This window comes from Peromyscus eremicus, chromosome 1 (assembly GCF_949786415.1).
Source record: "Peromyscus eremicus chromosome 1, PerEre_H2_v1, whole genome shotgun sequence".
Taxonomy (NCBI): domain Eukaryota; kingdom Metazoa; phylum Chordata; class Mammalia; order Rodentia; family Cricetidae; genus Peromyscus; species Peromyscus eremicus.
In genome coordinates this window covers 51,215,207-51,231,149 of record NC_081416.1, presented here as the reverse complement: position 1 = coordinate 51,231,149, position 15,943 = coordinate 51,215,207, and the positions used below count along the sequence as shown (strand labels likewise).

At 55.0% G+C, this 15,943-nt stretch overlaps 1 protein-coding gene across 1 annotated transcript in view; it reads right to left on the bottom strand.

The window, feature by feature from the left end:
• Positions 1-11,542, bottom strand: part of Myrf (myelin regulatory factor) — a 32,380-nt gene extending 20,838 nt beyond the window's left edge. The window contains exon 1 of the mRNA XM_059252857.1: positions 11,497-11,542. Coding sequence (XP_059108840.1) covers positions 11,497-11,542 — 46 coding nt within the window. The remainder of the gene's footprint in view (positions 1-11,496) is intronic.
• Positions 11,543-15,943: the final 4,401 nt, after the last annotated feature.

Here is a 15,943-nt window from a genome sequence, read left to right as displayed (position 1 = left end):
GGCCCACTACCTCAATGCTGGAAGTGGGGAGCACAGCCCGACTCTCCAGAGGAGACGGAATGAGAGAGGCACAGTCCTGGCCTCACACAGGGAGGGGCAGTGGTCAGAGCTCCGCTCTCTACCCTCCACCTGCCTGCCTGCCTGCTCTCCTTCCCTGGCCTCGGCCCTACCAAGGAGAAGGACAAAGAAATGCAGTCCAGGGCTCCTGGGCATGGCAAGGAAGGAGAGGGGGTGGTGATGGCCTTTCCTCTCCCAGGGTCACCTTGTGGGGCGAGGAGGGGGGCAGCCAAAGGGAGGAGTGATAAGGGGGCTGACGTGAGAGATGCGTCAACCTCGATAACAGTGGACACCCCACCCACACCGAAGATTCGGGCTGGCCAGCTCCACTGAGGCAGCAACGACCCTCTAGAGCAGTGCTTCTCAACCTGTGGGTTGCCACCCAAGGGGGTTGAATGACCCTTTCCCAGGGGCTGCATATCAGACACCCTGCATATCAGATATTTACACTATGATTCGTAACAGTAGAAAAATTACAGTTATGAAGTAGCAACAAAAAAACTTTAGGGTCGGGGGTCACCACAACATGAGGAGCTGTATTAAAGGGTCCCAGCGTTAGGAAGGTTGTGAACCGCTGCCCTAGAGCCTCAAGTCCTGGGTTGGCATCTTGAGTTCCTCCTCTGAGGAGTCCTGGGAACAGGGCTCAGGCTGGTCAGGACAAACCCCACCCAACTCAGCCTCCTGTGTGACCTAAAGGAGGTCATGCTCTCTTTGGGCCTTGGTAGCTTTAGGAAAATGGGGAGTGAACAGCTGTTTTCTTGGAGCAATTGTGATAACTGTAAAGCTGTAACGATATGGATCATAAAGTGCAGTATACACAGTGGGAGCCCTGCAAATGTGGGGGAGCTGTCCTCACCTCCTGAACCCAGCACCCTAGGGTCTCTGAGCCCCCAGCCCAGGCCCCTCCCTGGCCCCAGCAGGCATTTGAAGAATGCTGAACCCCGCTTAGGTGATTAATGAATTAATGAGCATGAGTGGCTAAGCCTTCCTAGGAGTCACACGCTGCCTGCGACAGGCCAGGGCCTCTTACTGACCCCCACCCAGGCTCACCCTGGCTGTGAACAGAGGGTACCCACCCACCATGCCTAGCTAGTGCCGACCATGCCCTGTGGGGCTGCACACGGCCAGGCTGTCTGCCCAAGCCCCGACTCCACCTCACTCATTTCTGGTAGCCACAGCTCCCAATAACTGAGTGCCTACTGTGTGCCACATTCATCACCAAGTTCACTAGAGCTGAGGCATTCTGCCGACTTCATAGGTACGGTGTCACTAAATCCTAGCAACCCCTGGGAACAATGAGGGAAGTGGCACTGTTGGCCATGGCAGCTCATTATGAAGTGCCCACCAGTCCTGAACTCACGCTGTGCTGATGACAATAGGGAGGTTCACACTCTCTGGTCCGGCACTAGTCAAGTCCTTACACACTGCATTTTACCCCTCAGTCGCTCCCACGAACTTGGTGTTACTACCTCCGTCTCCATTGTTCAGAAAAATCACCCCTCACCCACCCCCAAAGCCACACGGCAAAATGAGCCAATCTGACCCCAGGGAGAAAGGTGTAGCTGATGTTTTTGTGTCTTCTCCCAGCCCGGTCCCTGCCCCACAGCATTGCTGAAGGATCTCTGAAGAAGGGAGGAGAGCCTAGGGCCCCACCCCCACTCTGCCCCAGCTGCTGAAGCTGCAGGTTTTTGAGACTGAACTTGGCACCTTGGGTGAGTGATGGGCTGACGCGGTCATGGGCTGCTGTTTATAACCATCCTAGCCCCTCCTCCTGGGCCCCTCCTTCCCTGGCCAGGAGCACTCCTAATCGCCCCTAATCCTCCTATCCACCTCCCCCAGGGGGATGGGGGCCTCAGGCCCAGGCATCCTGGGAGACCCTAACAAGAACCAGATGTGGCTAGGGGAGGAGGGACCCTCTCGTGCCAGGGTCCGGGAGGACCGAGGTGGGAGGAGGAGGCTGATGGCAGAGTGAGGTGGGTCTTGGGCTCTGGAGGGGGAGAAGCTGAGGCTTCCTGAGGCATGCAGGATCCCCCTACTTCCTTCTCCCCACACAGCCCAGACACCGTGCAAGGGTCCCAGTCTAGCTGGTAATCAACCGATCTCTATTGGCATAGAGGCTTGTGGAAATCCGGGGATCTTGAGGCTGGAACAGGGCTCCCCAAGGGCCCAGGAGAGGACACAATCCTCAAGGAACACTCTAGGAGTGCTGCCCTACTCTCAAGAGAACCAAGGAACACTGGATCCCAATGAGGAGCACCCGTAGGGCTGGAGACTCGGGACAGGACACATGCCCCCCACCTCCAATCCTCAAGACCACCTGGAAAGTGAGCACTGCCCTGCCACAGGCCACCCAAGGCCCCACGTCCAGAAAGTGGTACCCCAATGTCACCAGTCAGTATCCATCCTCCCCCCCCGCAAAACCTGCCAACAAATTCGCCCAGCAAATGATAAACCCAGAACCCCTCGGCTGTCCAAAGCCTGGCACTGGCTGCCCTCCTCTTGCCCCTCAGCCTCCTCCTCTGTGCCACTGTCTGGAGCCCAGCTCCTGCTTCCTTCCTGTCAGGGACAAACACACCACCCATAGGCCTTTGCGTATGCTGTTGTCTCCACCAGAGAAAGCCAACTCCCGTTCCTTTGTAGGTTTTTATTGTCCAAAATCCCAGCCCAAGTGGCCTCCGCGACTCTTCCTTTTGCCCTTCTTCTCCTCTCGTGTCAGGCTGTCTACCTGCTCCCCCAGCTGGCTCACACCGCCCTGGAGAAGGGGAGTGAGTGCCCACAATCTGACTTCCACATTCCAAAGAACATCTCTCCCATGAGGCCGCTGTCCTCTATTGTACAAGGGAAGAGACTGAGGCCAAGAGTGAATGTCTTGTCTATAGTTCCAGGGCAGGAATGAGGCTATGGCTCCCGTGTGTCTCTGCAAGGTAAGAATCCCAGTATACAGCCGGGCGGTGGTGATGCTCGCCTTCAATCCCAACACTTGGGAGGCAGAGGCAGGTAGATCTCTGTGAGTTCAAGGCCAGCCTGGTCTATAGAGCTAGTTCCAGGACAGCCAGGACTACACAGAGAAACCCTGCCTCGAAAAACCAAATTCTCCTTCCCCCTAAAAAGGAATCCCAGTATACAGCAGGCAAGACTAATAGTCACAGAATGAATGAATGAACCAGATGATGAGCCAGGGACTAGAGGTGGCCTTACCAGGCCTGGAGACCTTGGACAGGCCATGTAGGACCTGGAGGCCAGGGTTAGACAGGGCCTCTCCATGTTCCACATTGTCCTGCAGAGCCTCCACACTGATTAGGCCCTTTATTACCTGCTTGAAACAAGAGCCAGACCCAGATGCCATTTCTTCCCAGGCAGGCCAGGGTCCAGGCTGTGGGAAAATAGCCTTTCTCCTTTTCTCCTCCTCCTTTTCAGACTACTCATCTAGGCACAAGGGAACCAGGACACCCAAGCCAGGTGCAGGAGGCGAGCGGGCAGGGGCCCAGGTGCTCCCTCCACCCTGGACCCTCCCTGTCCCCCTTCTCATGCCTCCCCCCACCAGCTGTGGCTGCTGGCTGAGTCTTGGCCATTGTCCTGGGGGGTGGGGAGGGTGGGGACACAACACAGTGGGAGTCTTGTGCCCTGCCTACCCCCTCCCCTGCCCCGTCAATGGAACACTTGTCAATTCATGCCTCAAACATGGCGGAAATCCCGTCAGCCACGTGGCCATGGGCAGGGTGGGCTGATCTGAACTCAGGGTAGCCAGGGCACTGACTGAGTGTCAACCTCAGGTGTCTGAGGATACCCTGACTCCAGCAGTGGCTCTGGTCAGATGCTTCCTACCTTGGTATCCTTGTGGTTCTCTGAGAGGCCTGGCTACCAGCGTGGGCCTCAGCTTAGCTGCAGAGTGACTTCCTGACCCCTCCGAGCCTCTGCATCCTTCTCCACCAAGTGTACACGGGTGGTCAGGCACCCCAGAAAGCTATCCTTCAGTCAACATAGCCGCTCTGTTCTCACTGTCCCTACTCCGTTCCTGCCCTCTTGCCTCTGACTATGTAGTTCAGCTTTACTGGTGCCTTTGAACTTTCCCGTACCTTTGCGTTTCTGAGAGCCCCTAAGTCCCTCCAGGTATGTGACCAGGACTATACTGCTTCTCCAGCATACCCCAGTAGGGATGCCTTCTGTGCCTTCCTCCCAGCCTGCCCAGGCAGTCGTTCCCCAGCCACCTAGCCGCGGAGGACCCCCGTGCCATGGCCCGTCTCCCGATGTGAACTGAGCTACAAGCTCCAATCAGTCCACACAGAGGCAAGGCACAGTGGGTTGTCACAATCCTTGGGCCTGGACTTTCTATCTTCATTAATACCCAGAACTGCTTGCTGGCTCGGATCAAGTTGAGACTGGAGCCTTCTCGATCAAATGCCTGCAGCTCGGATACTTGGTTGCAAAAGCAGTTCATTGCACTGATGCATCCGATTTTCAGTCAGTTCTGGCCCAGCAGCCACACCTGACAGCAATGCAGTTCTAGCCCTAGCAAATCCTTAAGCCTAAATCACGGCTGTTGGCGTTCCCCACACCTCCCCACCAGAGAGACGGGGCACCATAGCCTGCCTGCAGCGACGTTTGATCCTCAGCACCAAATAACTGAGTATGGTGGAACATGCCTGTAAATTGAACACTCAGAAGTAGAGGCAAGAGAATCATAAGTTTAGGGTCATGCCCAGGTACACACTAAGTTCAAGCCTGAGCTACATGAGACCCTATATCAAAGAAGGAGGGCTGGCTGGATTAACTTGTTAATTGACTTTGTCCCTTAGAACGTCAAATGCATGTGGCAGGGGGCATATGTTTGTTTCGTCTCTGAAGCGAGGCACTGTGAGAGCTTGAAGAAACCTTCCTGAACAAAGGAAGGGGCCCATGGAGAACATGCAGGTGTGTGCTGCAGATCTCTTCTTGGAGTTGTACCCCTAGGGCATGCTGGTGTGTTAACACAAATCAACAGGAGTACTTGATGAAGAGCCAAGTTCTCCATGCTGCAAGATCCTCCCACAGTCTGTGTGGCAGGTCCACCCTGGTTCTTGTGAAAAAGGTTCAAAGGTACTGGGTGGGGCTCTCTTTGCCCCTAGAGTTAGAGCCTTGGGCCCCCAAAGTGAAGTGCAAGTCTCTGGGAACAGCGTGGGTTTCCCCAGAACTGACTACAGATTGGCCGGCTTCAGGAGCATCTTGGTGCTGAGTTCAGACTGTGTTATTCTGAGCATAAGGTGATGGCTGTGTGGGAACTGGGGGATGATGTAGCTGTAGCCCAGGGGTAGCTGAGATTCTGACTCTCCTAGAAGAGCCGAGTCCCTGATGGCAGGCCGGGCCTGGTGGGGGGGGGCCACTTCTCTTTCTGGTACAGAATTGAGAGGGAACCCAGACAACTGTAGCTTGGACTTAAGGACTCGGTGGGATGGTTTGTGCTCTGTGCATGCCAGATAAGCATTCTACCAGCTGAGCTACATCCCCCAGACTTTTCATTGTAGTTTCATGGGTGCCAGGCTGTAATGAGAAAGCCTGTGAGGCCCAAGCCTGTTGGCCCAAGTTTACATTTCCACATACCTCCAAGGCATGCCTCAAGTGCAGCATGCACACTAAGAAGCCTGGCCTACAGCAGGCTCCCAAGACAGTTTCATATTCCTGGGTCAGGGTCCCCCAGCACAAGCTTCTTCCATTTTCTTTGCTCCTATCCTCTCCTCACAGTCCAAAGTCAGACCTTCCCCCAGCTGCAGCTGGAGTCAGGTAGGACTGAGCAAATCCACGTCACCGGCCCAAGTCCCCCAGAACCAGCCTCATTCGGTGGGTGGTTTAGAGGCCACAAACCCTGCACAGAGGCAAAGGGAAGGCAGGACACCGGGGACAAGGACAGGTCAAGCATCCTATAAGCCAGCAGGGGCTCTGGAGCCAACTGTGTCCCACCTAGGCGCTTTCCTCTTCTGCCCCCCCTCACTTTTCTCACCCCCCCCCCCGACCTGGGTACGCTTTGGGTCTCCCTGCTCACTCTCTGTAGCCTTGACCATGTGAGTGAGGGCTGTGTGGTCCAGGAAGGCTGAATGGACATCATCTATCATGGCGACCAGCAGGTCAGGCCCCTCAGTATGCAATGAGATTCCCCTTCCCTACCTACCCTAGGAGAGCTCCAACTGTGGTCCAGAATCCCATTCCTGTTTCTGCGGCTACCCTGTGTGAGCATGGCACCTCACCTTCAGCTCCTTCCTCTTGGAAAAGGGGTCTTACAAACTATCCCCCTGCTGTGTTGAGGTCTGCATGAAGAACATCTTCAGAGCACTCTAGCCCAAACACCCCACAGGCTGAGATCAAATTCCTCTCTGTTCCACAGAACAGGTTCCTCATCTCCGAGACTGAGGAGGAGACACGCTTGGTCCTGTCACACCAGACAAAGCAAAGCCAGGCCTATCACAGTACAGTTGCCTGCATGCAGAATCCACTCAGCAGATTACGACCGCCCTCCTCTTGGAGTAAGGTTCTCAGAGAGGGTGAAGGTCTCTCTCAAAGCACATAGCACCAGCTGTAAAACCTGAACCCAAGTCTAAGGCATCAACCTACTGCATGAGTGGGTCAACCAACCTGCGGATGGGCACACGCCGTCTATCCCAGGCCACACAAAGGGGCTGTGGGAGTCCTTGGGATGTTAGTTAAATAGGGCTGCTATACAGTCGTCAGGGCACTATCCCAGGCCCTTCCCAGGCACTATCTTACACAACCCCACAGGAGCTCTGGGAGGTGACCGCTAACTAGTCCAGCTGTGCTGCCTTCTGACAGCTGAGACAATAGAGCCCAGCCAGCTGTGGTGACAAACCCAAGAGGAGAGTCATGTGGATAACAGGGCTAGCTGCAGCCCCCACTGCCCACTAGTGAGTACACAAAAATCCCTGCACCCACTGTCCCCGTCCCTGATCAATGGGCCACCCACACCCAGTGGGAATGGCTGGCGACCTTGAGCTGGGAGAGGAGCCATGCCAACTGAGGGAAACTGAGGTGCGGAGGAGTGCCCGAGGCCTAGGCCGTGAGGAGGAGGAAGGGAAGGCAGGCTGTCTACTCAGGGCGGGGCCACCCCGGTTAATAATCCAGTTAATGATTTCTGCTTTGTCCTTATCAGGGAGGGCAAAGTCCAAAGGCAACAGCCAATCAGCAGCCTAGCTTGGTGGTTACCCAGTAGCCTCTGCTGCCAGGGCCCCCAGAGATGTAACCCTTTGGGAGCTGTCTGGGCAGGTCTCCCTGGGACATGCCATTCTACCCAGAGTGGTCTGTCCCCAAACCGCCTTCTTGGCTCTGCCTAAGACCTCAAGGGGTACTCTGCTCAGCACCCCCAGACTGAGGAAAGGCCTAGGACCAAGGGGCTGGTAACCAACTCTCCTGACCCCTGATATGACCCCAGCCACTCCCAGAGAGTGGCTTTCCATGACACATCCCCACCCAAGGCTCCTGTTACATATAGAGGATCGATTGATCATGGTCTTTATTGGCAGGGAGCACTTCCTGCCTGCCCTGTGTTGTGTGTCTCTGTGATAGGTGTGGGGACATAGGGATGAGTCAGACCCCCTCTATTATCTCTCCCCTCCTACCTGGCTCAGGGCCTGAAGGGTGGGCCCAGACATCAGCTCACTACAGACTGGGGCTGGGACGTAAGTCTTGAGTAGGGCTGGGGGTGGGCTCCGGGGGGCCCAGGAGGCCTCTTGTCTCTTCCCCAGGAAATAGAATCTGAGGGATTAAGGAAAGCTGGCATCTGGTGTCTCCCTACCCACCTGCTTCTGGGTGTATCACCAATGACAGATGACACAGGCCATACAGCCACCCCCATCTCACAGCCCAGCTAGCAGATGATGGGTGGTATCGTCTCTCCTGAGTTACCAGGTAGCCTCCACCTGAGATTTCTGCCCTCTGGAGAGGATGCAAGGATGTTGTCCCACCTGGCTGCCCTTTCCACAAGGCTTTGCTGGCCGAGGAAAAAGCTGGGGACTAAAGTCAGCCTAGACTACCCAGCTAGCCTTGTCTCTCAGAACCTCAGTTTTGGCCCGTGGGAAATGGGTTCGTTCTGGCTCTCCCTCCGTCCCTCCGCCCACCCAGGACTCTGCAGTCTACTTTGCTCATCCCATCGGAGGCCATGAGTGTGTGTTTGTTGGATGTCTAAAAATGATCCCATTAGAAGCTCCTACTCTGGTCTAACAGACTTACCCTAGCAAGAAAACAAGCCAGAGAGGAGAGCATCAGTTCAGGCTCACCCTGGGGTTCAGAAAAGGTGAGACTCAGGCCTCCTCCTCCAGCCCTGGAGGCTCCCAGAGGCCAGCACCAGCCACTTTCAGTGGCCTGTTCAAAATCTGCTGGAGACCCAATTCCCTTCTGTATCCAAACCACCCTGCCCCCACCATAAAACTGATCTGGGGACACTAGCCTGGCAACTTGAATCCCTCTAACATCAGCACCAGCGCTGCCTCCACCCAGAACCTTCTCTTCATACTAAAGTGCCCCTCCTTCCCAGGATTGGGACAGAAGGTTCACAAGAGAGGAGGTTACCATGGAGCCCTCTGCCACTGACTCCTATGTTCCAAGGGAGGAAAAAATCCCAGAGATGTCAAAGGCTCTGCCTAGGGTCACACAGCTCTTAGTGACCCAGCATGAATCAGCCCTTAGAGGTCTTGGTCAAGTCTTTTGAACATGGTCCTACTCCATCCCTGACCTGGCTCTGAGATGTCAGGGCCCCCACCAATCAGGTGAAGAGAAATGCCACATCCCCTATACCCAGTTACCTGCTGGGAGCCAATGCATCCTGCCCGGAGGGTCCACTCTCTACAGGCCTTGTGCCCTCCACTCTGAACTGCTGGTGCCTATCTCCAGGGGATTAACTGGGCAGTCACGGGGACCCAGCTGTACCAGCCTCGAGGGGGACGCTCTGTCCCAGCCTCCCACCAAAGGCCTAAAGCGCCTTAGCCCCCAGTCTTACTACCTGCTCAGAGCAGGGCAGGATATGCCCCTATGTGCTGAGCCAGTGGGAACCATGGCAGGAGAAGGGACTCTTCGAGACTGCCCCTTCAGCAAGGGATGTCTGTCTCCCAGCCCAGAACCCAAACCATGGAGATCTCTGCCCACTATCCAGAGGGAATGACTGAGGCCATGTGGGAATCTGGATGAGGACTCAAGGGTCCCCCATTTGAGTGTGAGAGCACATACACACTGTCACCAGGAGCTGAAAATGACACATCAGCATCCATAAAACAAGGCTTTACACTTCCTCGATGGGTCTCACTCACACTGGGAGCACACCACAGCTCTGTGCTTGCTCCCTCAGGCCCCTTCACCTCACAAGGAGAACCTCCATCTCACCACCCAGTGCATTCCCTGCCAAAGCCTTCCCTGAGGACTTGAACCAGGTGCCCACCCACCCTGCCCCTATTCCCAGGCTCTGGGAGACTTCTGAAGCCTAGCCCTCCTGAGCAGGCCCCACACCCCGCCTGCTCCCCACAGACATTCTTGAGTCTCCTCTTATCTCTCTGGAGGGAGCAGCACAGCCTCCCTGCCAGGCGGCCGCATGGCTAAGCTGTGGCGTCAGCCTCCCACCCCCCTCCCCAGGCCAGGAGGGAAAGTTTGGCTCAGAAGTGAGGAGCCCAGGCCAATTAGGCCCGCCCCTGTGCCCAGAGCCCAGGTGGGGGTAGGGTGGGGGAGGAAGCTTAGGGATACCTTCAGGTCATTAGAGCACCAAACAGCACAAGACACCCATCAGTACCTGTGCCCCACAAGGACCACTGACTTCTCCCCTCTCCCAAGGTCTTTACTCCTCATAAGGTCCCTGAGCACTCCTAACCTATGCACAACGTCGGGAAGAGAGCTCCTGGGGTCGAGGGGTGCTGTCTAGCACCCTCAAATGGCCCAGCTGCCTCAGTGACTGATCGCTGAATCCAGTCCAAGCCTAAGGTGTTGGGACCTCTTAGGACTTGTTCTGCATGGGTGTTCAGAATCGTGAAGTGAGGATGGCTGAGACTTGGGCTGTCCTTTCCTGGGCTGCTCAGTAAATAGGAGTGGGCAAAAAAAATCCATTTTGTGCTTCTCCAAGTCACAGAGAGGGGAACAGAGACAGAGAAAGGTCTCTTGCCCTGGGGAAATCTCTCCAGAACTAGGCACTGGGCTTTAAACTTGGGTCTTGATTTCCATCTCACAACTCACAGTTCCAGCCTGGTACTTCCAGAGCAGCAGGTTCTGCTCATGGAAGGTTCTTCCCGTACTTAGGAGCAGGATGTTAGCTTAGGGGCTAGCAAGAGGGTAGGGCAGGACTAGGCTCCCAGCATAGTGGGGATAGATACAAAAGGGGCTCAAGATCCTGGCCCCATACTCCAGCGAGGGTCTGAGAAACCCAGCAGGCTGGGAGATGTCAGCCTGCACCTCCCCCTCCCCCTCCCCCACCAGTCCCTTCCCTCCCGAACCCAGCTCTTGGGGGGGAGGGGCAGTCCTGGAAGAGGGTCAGGAGCTGCTCAGGAAGAGCCCAGGCGGTATTTAGACTAGAAACAGACTCTGAAATGCAGGGGTGAGGAAAAAATGTAGTGGGGCGTGCATCCATTCCACTGGAAAAGGGCCTTTTCAGGTCAAGGTGAGGGGGGACCAGGTCACTCCTGGTGGGGGGGAACAGAACTCCTGTGTCAGGTGTGAGGGACCCAGCCCTGAGGAGCCTCATGGGGCTGGTGGGGTGCCATTTACGGCACCGTGAAGGTCTCTAAGAGCAGAGGTAGCTGGTGGCCGAGATGCCAGCTTCAAGGGGGTTCCATCTCTAGGAAAGCATACTAAAGAGGGGGCCTTGCCCCAGGCAGGGAAGCAATAGCTGCTTAAAGGAGAATTTCAGTCTTAGGGGAGGAAGCAGCATTGCCCAAGACAGGTGACAGTCTCAAAGGGCATCACAGTCTCCAGGAGTGTCTCAACCTCCAGGAAGCAGTCAGGAGGTCCCACCTTCTAGGAGGTAGGCTAGGCTCTGAGGTCCCAGTCTTAAGGGCTATGGGAAGTCCAGAATAGACAGAGTGGGAGCCTGGCATGGATGGAGTAGCAGGGAAGCGGATACAGGATCCCCAGGCTGGAGAAGTGTGCTGAGGATTGAAGTGTCACCATTTAGGGGGACTGCAGGACCCGAAAGGCTCCAAGGAGGTCTTAGCACAGAAGGTAACCCATCCCCAGTGAAGCTGAGTGTTGAGGGTGGACGGGAAGCCCAAGTCCAACGGGCATGGGCAGACACCTCCTGGAGACTACCAATCTCGAAGTCATTCACTTCGCTCTTGCTGGTCTGGAGTAGAGTCCCTGCCCAAAGGAGGCTTTCTGGGGGTCCTTGCATGGTGGTAACCCCATGGGAGTCCTGTCCTCAGGGAGATCGGCTGGCATATCCCACCGTAAGAGGCTGGTCGCCCAGCCATCCCCGCAGTCTCTCACCTTCGAAGAAGCGCTGCAGCGCTTCGGTCTCGTCCACCACCTCCATGGCCCGCCTGCCCGGCGCGTGCGCTCCGGCCGCAGCCCCGCTACAGCCTGGCCCGGGGGCGCGGCATCGCCGGCGCGGCCCGCGCGACAGTCCCGGCTGGGCTCCCGCTACAGTCCCACCAGGCTCGCCTCACGCTCGCTACCCGCAGCCCTATCCCGGACTCCGCCTGCCCCGCGCCCCGCCCGCCGCCCGCAGCGCCCTCTGGCGGTAGGCTCGAGCCGCAATCTCAGGTATCAGGGATGCCACTCGCCTGCAAGGGGCGCTCGACGCGTAACCCTCGCCTTGAAGTCGTTGGGACTTGATGCAGGCATCAGCCGCTTTTCACTCTCTCCTTGGATGGATAAGGAGATTGTGAATCTAAGGTTTTTCAGAAACAGATTTCAGATACGGCTCCTTATTCTTTTTGGTACCCACCTTATCCCAGTGAGAGCACCGTGCATGCACCAAAGAATGTTTGTAATGTTCTAGGCTAGCACAGAGCACTCTACAGGTGTGTTACCTCAGTTAATCTGGGCAGGTCTTTTACCAACGAGGAACTTCCCCCCCCCCACACCACACACACACACACACACACACACACACACACACACACACACACACACACACACACACCCGGAGACAAGGTCTCACTATGTAGCTCTTGGTGTTATGGAACTCACTATCTGCTTTCTGCCTCTCAAATGTTGGGATTAAAGGCGTTCACCACTATACGCGGCTGGAAGGAACTATTATAACTTTCATTTACAGATGAGGACACTGAGGCTTAATGATACTCCCATCTAAGGAAGTGCTTCTATATAGAACTTTCTGGATCGATGGAAATACTCTAGGTGCTGTCATTAGCCACAGTGGCAGCTGAACGCCTGAAATGTGGCACTGGTGATTGAGCACCTGACTTTTCGGTTTGATTTTATTTTAATTTGAGCTTAATTAGTCATGTGGGATCATGGTGGTATTGGACAGTGCAGGTGGATGATTTCAAGGCTAGTAGGGTTCGGAGTTTAGTGAGAATCACATCTGGTCCCCCACTGCCCTATCTGATGAACAGAGACCTGGAGGTTTAATCTGAAACCGTGCAGGGATGAGGCCACTCCCTGTCTCCCGTTCTTGCTCTCACCTCCATCTGGCTCCACCACACAGCATCTCTCCGGCATGATTCTTCTTCAGCTCTCCCAAATCATTCTTCATCGAGCAGAAACCAGATCATACCATGCCTTTGATAAAAGCCAGTGGTCCCCCTTGCCCTCCAGTATCTAAACCTCTAACCCTGTTTTCTCAGGCCTTGCATTCTCTCTCTACTGGAAACAACGACCTCAGCTTCAACTGCTTCCTCCGTTACTCACTAAACTGTTGCCACCAAGACCTCCTGCCATCACCCAAACATGCCAGGCCCACATCTGCCTCAGGGCCACGGGCACGTGTTAGTTCACCATGATGCTTGTTCCCGGCAGGCCTCAGAGCAGACATCAGCATTCTCTCCAAGCTGCTCACTCCACCTCAGCCTTTCTCACCTTCCTGTGAATGTCACTTCTCACTTTGTTCCCATTCTCCTCCTTCTCATGGGAAGCCTTTGAGGTCACTGCTATAACTTCGACATAAAAACAAAACAAAACAAACAAACAAAACCCACCCATTACCTGGCACAGAGTAGGTGCTCAGGAAATACGCATTGAATAAGTGAACAAAGGAATCCGTGAACCTCAGAACTCTAGGTGTAGAGGCCGAGAATTCTGGAATCCCAGACCCAGCAAATCATCCCACTACAGAGTGATTCAGTGCATAACCTCAGAGGAGCACAGCAAGTCAGAACCAGAAAGACCTACCCCACTATACCACTGTTTGCGAAAGATGAAATTGAGGGGTAACCGCAGCATGGGGGTACACACCTGTAATCAAAGTACTGGGAAGGCTGAGGCAGGAGGATTGTGAGTGTAAAGCCAGTGGGGGCTACAAAGTGAGACCCTGTCTCAAAACAAAACACACACACACACACACACACACACACACACACACACACACACACACACACCCCACCCCAATAACAAGTGGAAGAACTTGCTGTCTAATCAAGATACTAACCTACCAGCCTAGTACTCTTGACTCTTCCTGTCAGTGGCCACCAGACTAAGGTGGGAAACTAGCCTAGCTTTGCAGGTAGTGAGACCCCATGAGCCCTTCTAGCGCCCCTCCTGCCTCCCTCTTTCTCAGTGGCCAGCATGGGGGAAGGGCAGCCAGAGCCTGAGCTCCAGATGTGGCCCAGTCAGCAGGCTTGTGGTGGCCCTCCGAGGAGGGCGTGGGGGAGGGGGTGCCCAGGCCGGCGGGTGCTTCACAATGAGGTTTTGTCCCTCTGGGGGCGGTTCTCAGAGCTGCCTCTCTTAGGTATATAGAGTGGGATTTTGCTGGAGGCCCAGCTGTGGGCACTGACCACAGCTCCCTCTTTCCAGCCGTGGCCTCGACCGAGGGGGGAGGGGGCCACACTGAGCGGCCCATTCTTTTCCAGCTCATGCACCCAGAGGTTTGTCTCCTCTGCAGACTCCCCTAAGACAATTGTCATTCTGCACTCCAGCCCCTCCTCCAACCAGGGTCAGGCCTGCCTGTAGACAAAATGCACACCCAGTCATACCATGCAACTTTGAAAGATGAGTTTATTTCCTGGGTTGCCTGGGACCACTACAGAAATGACATCACTTCGAGACTCCAACTACCCAAAGGGCTTTCCTACGTACTCCACACATAAATTCCATGCCTAAATGTCTGTTGTCTCAGGGTGGGCGGCTGACTTCAGTGTTGATCTTGTCAAGGGCTGAGGATGGGGAGACCCACCACATTATCAAGACCATGAACTCTCTCAAATCCAGGGTAGACCTGAGCGTAGACCAGGCAGGATGTAGGCCCCTTTTAATCTCATGGGAGCTGGCCTTGCTAACTCCCTATTCCACCAGGACCACAGAGCAAAAGAGCAGCCATACCCCAGGGCCTCTCGTGTCTGGGCTGGGGTGAAGGAGGAGGCTTAGATACCATGATGAAGTTGGGGTTCAGACACAGGTGGGCCTACCCCACAGCAGGGTGGTGCTGGAGCTGGTAAAAAGAGCTCAGGGGGACTTTTGTATCAGACTTTGTTATCCCTGGAGATGGTTGCCATCTGCTGTATAACCCTGAGCAAGCTACAGAACCTCTCTGGACATTTGCTCTGCTTCTGCTCCATTAGAGAGGCAGGATTGTTTGCAGACTAGTGAAAGGGGAAACCACTATGAAGTAAGGGTCCTAGGCTAGGACAAACCTCTGGATTTGGTCCTACGTCTGTCTGTACCTCATGTATGACCCAGAGCAGGCTGTTTCCTCTGCTGTTCAGAGGTTGTCAGGGGCAGACGGCTTCCAAGGCCAAGAGCTCTAGCTCCTCATCAAGTGGGGTCATACTGGACTTGGGGGGCAGTCTGAGTGGGCAGGAGGTGGAGTCAAGGCTTTGGCTGGGCCGGGATGTCTATACCAGCCTCTGCAGACCACAGTGAGACCAGTTGGAGAAACAGCGCCCCCTGCTGTGCAGAAGTTTCTGGGCCCGAGGCTGGCAGGATGCTTAGCACTGCCTGTTTACCCTGGGCTCTCCTGCCATTCCCCAGCCTCAGTACTCTGGATCCAAGCTAGGCTGGGTCCCTGTGGCTGCCCAGGTGTTTTACACTCCCACAGAGAAGGCCTCAACAAAGCTTCTAGTGGCTTTAACACTTCAGTGCTACTGCTCTGGTATTCCCATTCCTGCTCACAGTATGGGGTGCGAGGCAGAGGGATGGGTGGGTGTGATGGAACCAGCCTGGTATTCCAATGGCTGGTTTACATCTGGGGCCGTTTACCTACTCTTCAGCCTCAGTGCTCTCTGGAAGGGAAAGGGGGCACCATGCTTCAAGGGTACTATGTGAGAGACACAACCCTTCCCCCAGTATATCTTACATAGGCAGGACTCAACAAGTGGTTGTTCTTAGGCACTTGGGACTCCAGGAGACTTCCGCCTGCTTGATGTAACTCAGTGATGTCCTTGGCCTGGGCACTGACATGCAGGAAGCCAGTGAAAAATTCAGGCCCTTCCTTAACCCAGCAAACCATATCTGTGTTTTATTTTCGAATTTGTATTACGTTTATGTATTTATTTGTGGGGAGGTGTCCGTGTATCCCAGTGCATGCATGTGGAGATCAAAGGATAGTTTTGTGGGAGTCACTTCTCACCTACCATAGGATTCCTGGGAATCAAACTCAGGCGGTCCAGCTCAGTGACAAATGCCTTAACCTACCTACTAAGCCATCTTGCTGGCTTAGCACTTACATTTTAACAAAACCATGGGAACTGTATCAACTCTGAGTCACACAGTTCTAACCCACTGGGCTGTTCTTAGACAGCCCTACATGCCTTCT